The sequence below is a fragment of the Echinops telfairi genome, unplaced genomic scaffold (genome assembly GCF_000313985.2).
Source record: "Echinops telfairi isolate 266 unplaced genomic scaffold, ASM31398v2 ScPeMD7_22;HRSCAF=79, whole genome shotgun sequence".
Lineage (NCBI taxonomy): Eukaryota > Metazoa > Chordata > Mammalia > Afrosoricida > Tenrecidae > Echinops > Echinops telfairi.
Window position 1 is genome coordinate 9,482,501 of NW_022103919.1, and position 7,585 is coordinate 9,490,085.

General features: G+C 43.2%; 1 protein-coding gene across 2 annotated transcripts in view; it reads left to right on the forward strand.

The window, feature by feature from the left end:
* Positions 1–7,585, forward strand: part of CFAP95 (cilia and flagella associated protein 95) — a 105,253-nt gene that overhangs the window by 60,424 nt on the left and 37,244 nt on the right. For both annotated transcript variants that reach the window (XM_045288621.1, XM_045288620.1), the window contains 2 exons: positions 865–983; positions 1,535–1,603. In XM_045288621.1, the coding sequence (XP_045144556.1) occupies positions 892–983; positions 1,535–1,603 (161 nt within the window). In that variant the 5' untranslated portion in view covers positions 865–891. The remainder of the gene's footprint in view (positions 1–864; positions 984–1,534; positions 1,604–7,585) is intronic.

Genomic DNA, 7,585 nt, shown 5'->3' on the forward strand with positions numbered 1-7,585 from the left:
TGTGTAAAGCGCATTTGTACATTCATTGCCCTCATCATTCTCAAAACATTTTCTCTCCACTTAAACCCCCGGCATTAGGTCCTCATTTTTCCCCTCTGAAACCATTTTTTAACACATTGTGACAACTGTGTGGTTTTCTTGCTATTGAAGGCTCTAAGGCCCTAAAGAATGGTCTCTCTCTATTAAAACAAACTGAACTCTAGAAGGATTAAAATGTCCTGGAACTTCACTGGATGCCTCGGGAAACCTAGACTTGAGATTCGGGGGGAAAATGGGTCCTATTGGGGTTGGTAAGTTTGGGCTCCCTCCTGAGACTGTTGGCATTGTGATGTCCAGAGTTCCTGATGGAGAAGACATGGAGTCTTCCTTATTCAGTGTTGTCCCCAAGATCCCCGAGACACCCCGTGCACTTCTTTGAGGGGTCTGAGTATACCTCACAACGTACAGGTGTCCTCAGTACTAATTGTTTGATAATTCCCTGACGTATCCTCTATGATAATGTGTGCTACAAGGACTCCTGATGGTAGTGATGACAGCAATGACACTATCTATGGCTTCAAAAGGGATTGCAACAAACATTTCCTTGCTTTAGAGAAATTAAAATGTGTCTACCCTCAAAGACAGAGTGTTTGGTTGAATGCGGCACATTTCACTTCATTGAAACTACTAATTTGATTTTTAAAAATTTCTCCAACCTCTCTTGGTAAGGAATTGCCATTTTTACCTATCTGTGATGAAATCGTTGGCTGTTGTGAGATCTATTCCTTGTGTTCTTAATGCCAATCAGAGTCAAGGAGTCAAAATTACTCCCACAGAAATCTATGTTAGTAACTGACCTTTTTTGGCATTAATTTATTTTCCCAGGTTTGGATATCAGAAACACATGAGCAGATGGCTCAAATTCGCTTCAACACAGAAATGGCTGAAATAAAGAGCAAGGCCTTACTGAATGGGGATACATTAAGCTCTGGGATTATTGAAAGGTACTCATAATCCTGTTCTTTGCTTACAGAGCAGGTATAACATACAGGCTAGAGTTTATATTAGCAGCAAAGAGATACCGTGGCACAGCTGCACTTTACAGAAAAGACAACTGTACTTCCACCTCAAACTCTCCTGATTTCTGCTCACGCTGAGCTGTTTGCTTATGTTCTTTACAACAATGGGACTGATGTTCTAGTTAGTTCTATGTATGTGTGTTCCCCCCGGGGGTGGGGGGTGGCAGAGGGGAGACTGCTTCTTCGTCATTTCTGTGGCCCTGAAACCTGGCAAAATGCCTTTCTAGGCTGTAGGCATTGTTTTATCTTATAGTAATTGGGAAATGACCCCGGAATCATGCCCAAAGGCAGGAATCACCTCATGTTTGTCAGGAATGTTTAGTTTGCAAAGTTCACGAAGATGTCTAACATAAAGCCCTTTTCAGAACATACTCATCATAAAAATTCAGGCCCGTTCGTTTTACATGTGGCTTTGAAAGTTTAAAACTGCCAGGCTGATATGTCTTTTTTAAAAAATACTGTTATCTCGTTTTCAGGGACACTGGATTGCCTGCCAAGGGCTTTGGAGCCATCTTTACAAGACACCCACCAGATCACCACAAAATGTTAGTAATTGCTAAATGGCTGTAGATGGTACAAAATGTTTCTGCATGACTTTGGATGGGTATTTTGTAGGGGCTCAGGACGTGTATATGTGTGTGTGTGTGCACCAAGAACACCAGTTTTTAAAAAGAATTATTTTATTGGGGGCTCGTACAACTCATCACAATCCATACATATGACCATTGTGTCAAGCACATTTGTACATTTGTTGCCACCATCATTCTCAAAATATTTGGTCTCCACGTAAGCCCCTGGCATCAGCTCCTCATTTTTCCCCTCCCGCTCTACTCCGTGCTCACTCATGAACCCTTGATAATTTATAAATTATTATTTTGTCATATCTTATACTGTCCAACATTTCCTTTTACCCACTTTTCTGTTGTCCATCCCCCAGGAAGGAGGTTATATGTAGATCCTTATAATTGGTTCCCGCTTTCTACCCCACTTGCCCCCCACCCTCCAGGTATGCCCTTTCCCACCACTGGTCCTGAAGTGATCGTCCTGGATTCATGTGTTTCCAGTTCCTATCTGTACCAATGTGCATCCTCTGGTCTAGCTGGGTTTTTAAGGTAGAATTGGGATCATGATAGTGGGGGTGGGGGAAGGAAGCATTTAAGAACTAGAGGAACGTTGTATGTTTCATCGTTGCTACACTGCACCCTGACTGGCTCATCTCTTCCCCGAGACCTTTCTGTAAGGCATGTCCAGTTGCCTACAGATGGGCTTTGGGTCCCCAATCTGTACTCCCCCTCATTCACAATGATATGATTTTTTGTTCTGGGTCTTTGATGCCTGATACCTGATCCTATGGAAACCTCGTGATCACAGAGGCTGGTGTGCTGCTTCTGTGTGGGCTTTGTTGCTTCTCAGCTAGATGGCTGCTTGTTTATCTTCAAGCCTCTAAGACCCCAGATACTCTCTCTTTTGATAGCCAGGCACCATCAACTTTCTTCACCACATTTGCTTATGCACCCATTTTGTCTTCAGCAATAGTGTTGGGAAGGTGAGCATCATGGAATGGCAATTTAGTAGAACAAAGTGTTCTTGCATTGAGGGAGTTCTTGAGTGGAGGCCCAATGTCCATCTTCTGCCTTAATACTAAACCTATAAATATATGCACATAGATCTATTTCCCCATCATTATATAAAAATATATTTACATGTGTACATGCCTATATTTAGACTTCTATACATGCCCTTTGCCTCCTAGTGCTTCCCTCTATTTCCTTTTACTTTCCTCTTGTCCCACTATCATGCTCAGCCTTCATTTGAGTTTCAGTAATTCCTCTGGGTTACATTGCCTTTGATCAAGCCCTACCAGGCTTCTTACACCCTCCTTGCCACTGGTTTTGGATCACTTGTTGTTCCCTAGTTCCCTGGGTTGGTTAACAGCATTTCCTTTCCCCCACCTCCTCCTTTCCCATGTCCCCCCGGAACCATCGGTCCCATTTTCTTCTCCAGATTTTTTATCCAGCCTATCTTATCTAGATAGACCTGCAGAGATAATAATAAGCACAAAAACAAGACAGAGCAAAACAAAGCGACAAAAGAAAAGAAAACGATAACAGCAGCAAACCAATGACAAAAAAAGAGCCTGTAAATAGTTCAAGGACTGTTTGTTGGCCTTTCGGAGTGTTTTCCTGTCGAGTCTGATGGGGTGTCATGCCCTGGCCCCAAAGTTTATTTTTGGCACTCCCTTGGGATTTCCTTGCTCTGCTCCCCTTGCTGTTCTATTGCATGCACTTAATGTTTTGCCTCAGTGTGGTGGGGTCAGATCGGGCACAATTCCTGCACTGTGTCTCCAGTGTTGTCCCCTGTAGGGCTATGGGTCAGTGAGGGATGTTGAAGAACACCAAAATTTTTATATGCCTCAGTTTCTTCATCTGTGAAATGAGGCTGATGATTATAGAGGTACCCCCAAATATCCATGTATTAAGCATGTTAACATATGTAAAAAAATTAACAGTAAGGAAGGCCCTTTATATACCATTTTACAGACTTCTGTAACCAAGTATTGTTTCTGCAAATAAATATGCATGACATTAATAACAATAATATAACTAAGAGTCTGCTGTTTTCGCAGGGGAAGAGAAATTAGTTTACTTGGGGCGAGCATGACTTGTTACTATTAAAAAAAAAGAATTTTCCTTTCACTCATAGTTCTAAAGGTTATAATAACAACCCACTGCCACCGAGTTGATTCTGACTCACAGCAGCCCTACGCTGTGTTTCTGAGACTGCAGATCAGTGTGTGTGCAGAAGCCCCATCTTCCTCCTGTGGGGCAACTGGTGGTAGGTTTGAACACCTGAATTTGTGTAACCCACTATACCACCCGATTTGCTTTCTGAAATTTTGGTTATGCTGTATAAAGGAGTGATAGGGAAATATAGGCACTTCGAAGCCTGACGAACTTCTATCTATTGGATTGGGCATTAGGAAAACATAACCAGGGTGTATATCATCATCGTTGGAAATTAGGATGATTTTGTTTCCTTTGAGAACTACCTGGCCTTGTTTTGTGCAGCCTACCTGGGGGAGTGACCTGGAAGATAACGCCTCACCCTCTGTTCCAGCCACCTGTTATCATTCTGTTAAGGTACTGGAGCTACAGATTCTAACCCTGATTGCTCTGGCAAGGCTGGCCTGGGGCAGAATCTCCTATAGCCTGGTGCAGAATTTCTAGGTGGGCTTGGGGGTCCATAGGGTGTATCCCTAGGGGGTGATTCTAGAGGAGGCTAGGCTTCTGACCCCTTTCCCTGCACTGAAGCCTGCAAAGACAAGGGAAGTCCGGATGAATCAGAGGCAGGCTTGAACAACATCCTAGAGAGAAACCCTCTAAAGAACATGGGGGCCTGGAGCAGGGGAGGACTGAGGAGTGTGGGGAGAGAAGAGAGAAGGTAAGGGCTTAAGCTTTTCGATAGAATATTGGGTCATCCCAGAGTGGGACCTGTGGTCTCAGTGGTCCAGGATAGAACAGGAGCTGAAGGAGCCTTGTCTCTTGTGTTTGCAAACTAGGATCTTGGATTATGTGCTCAACATTGCATTTTCAGCACTGATTAGTGTTTTCAGATCAGGACAGACAATGAGACACCCAGGGCTCCGAATCATAGAGGATTTGATGACAATAGCCTTTGTCCTTGACATGCTGACTTCAGCATCGATATTGGTTATGCCAGTCACAGATGGCCAGTGGGCCCCTGTGTGGTCTCCCCGACCCCAGTTAGAAAGCAGTTCCTGACATAGAGGAACTGGGTAGTATATTCTAAGGAGCAGTGGATGCCAGGGAAGACAATTGCCTGAGAGCTGTAATAGAGGTATTCACTCCTGTCTCCCGTGTTTGACCATGAAGACACCAGTTGGGTCCCCCTTGTCAACGGGCCACTCATGTTGTCATCAGAAGTGAAAGCAGTTGGTGGGCTCAGGAGTAATATGGAAAAACTCCCAGTGTTTGTTTTTTTTAAATACTCATGACCTATTCAAAAAGAAGTAGCATCCGAAGGAACAACAGATGATAGACTACAGAGGCCAATGGCATCAGGCCCCGTGGATCAAGGGGCACGGGAATGTACAATGTTGTTACTTGGGCAAATAAAAGACTCACTTGGAAACATGAAGCAAAATCAGAAGTATCAGGTTTACATTCACTTCCCAACAGAAACACTGGAGGCAGAGTGCAAAAAGTAGTATCACTGAAGTCTTTGAAAGAAGAAGCATTTGGGGCCTAGGATTTTCAATGTGTGACGGTCTTATTTTCAGACATATCAGGACTGGTTTCAGATTTTCCACATGGCTGAAAACCCACCACGTTGTTGCTATTAGCTGCTTGCCCCGACACATGGCAATCCAATGCACAACAGAACAAAAACCTACCATACAAAGCACAACAGAACCAAAAAAACACTACCATACAAAGCACAACAGAACTTAATAAAACACTACCATACAAAGCATAACAGAACTGAACAAAACCCTACCATACAAAGGACAACATAACTGAAAAAAACCCTGCCATACAAAGCACAACAGAACTGAACAAAACACTACCATACAAAGGACAACAGAACTGAACAAAACACTAACATACAAATCACAACAGAACCGAACAAAACCCTACCATACAAATCACAACAGAACTTAACAAAACACTATCATACAAAGCACAACAGAACTGAACAAAACACTACCATACAAAGCACAACAGAATTGAACAAAACACTGCCCTGCTCGATGTCATTGTTGTGAATCAGTTCTGGTTGGGCCATTTTGATAGATCAATAGGGTTTTCATCGGCTGAATTTTAGAAGTAAGTCACCAGGCCTTTCTTCCTAGTCTATTCTAGTCTGGAAACAGCTGAAACCCATTCAGCATCATAGCAATGCACAGGTCTTCACCTGACAGATGGATGCTGGCTGCATTTGAGGTGCATTGGCTGGAGGTGTAACTCCCATATGGAAGGCAGGAATTCTACCACTGAACCACCGAAGAACAATGATAGAGGTGGGCAGAATGTCCTAGGTGACTGATTTCGTGTTCGATATCAAACCATGGAAGACTGTGCTCCATGAGAATGGGAAGCGAGCGGAGCGTCACTCTCCCTAGACTTAAAGATGGAAGCACCTTTCCTGACTCCAGTGCAGGGAAGGGAACCCGAGTGCAGACCACTGTTTGTGTAAAGGTGGAAGATGGAATAGAAAGTTAGGTTGAATTTTGGGGGTAGGATATTGGAGAGGAGAAAGTTGAATGGGGAGGTAGGAACAGATGTCTTTATGAGCTTTCCCACTGGTCTGTGGCCAAGGCCCGGAATCTGCATATCATTTAAAAAAGCAAACAGACTTTTCGGTACAGCATTCTGAAATTTCATAATAGTGCCCCTTTGTGCATAGTAGTAGTTTTGTTGTGCATTGGGTTCTGGTGCCATGTAGATCCTGGTTCAGTTTTGCAAATTTTAACTCTGACACTTCCTAACTGTGTGATCGTGGGCTGGTTTACTTAACCTTTGTGCCCCTCAGCTCCTTCCACTGTAAAATGGTGATATTGATTGGAAAGGCACCCAGATATAGGGTTGTTGTTAGCACTAAGCAAGTTAATACATGCAACCATCTGGTAACTGATGCATACACAGGAGGTGCTATGCAAATCTCTGCTGTACTGGGCCTTGGTGAGCACTTATAGTCTGCAAATGCACATCTGTTGGTGCAGAGACATTTTCTTGATTTAATTCATTGGGGGTCGATATCTTCCGTGTTCTCTGTTCTCTCCCTTTGGGAATCTTTTACTTGGATCTTACATTGTCTGGGCTGCTCCTTTACCTTTCATGCCTTTTCTTCCCTATTTTACTTTTCATGAGAAGCTTTCCTGACTGTCTGCAAGAACGCATTATGTCTTCTGGCATATTGTTAATTTCAAGAGTTCTCTTTTGGCCTGGTAGGGCTTGATCAAGGGCAACGTAACTGAAAGGAACTACTGAAACCCAATTGAAGACTGAACATGCTAGTGGGACAAGAGGAAAGTAAAAGGAAATAGAGGAAAGAACTAGGAGGCAAAGGGCATTTACAGAGGTCTAACTACAGACATGTACATATGTAAATATATTTCTATATGACAATTGGGAAATAGATCTATGTGCATATATTTATAGGTTTAGTATTAAGGTAGGAGGTGGACACTGGACCTCTACTCAAGTACTCCTTCAATGCAAGAACACTTTGTTCTATTAAACTGGCATTCCATGACGCTCACGTTCCCAACACAATTGCTGAAGATGAATCGGGTACTTAAGCAAATGTGGTGAAGAAAGCTGATGGTGCCTGGCTATCAAAAGATATAGCATCTGGTGTCTTAAATGCTTGAAGATAAACAAGTAGCCATTCTAGCTGAAAAGCAACAAAGCCCACATGGAAGAAGCACACCTAGCCGGCATGATCAAGAGATGTCAATAGGATCAGGTATCAGGCACCAAAGACCCAGAACAAAAAATCCTATC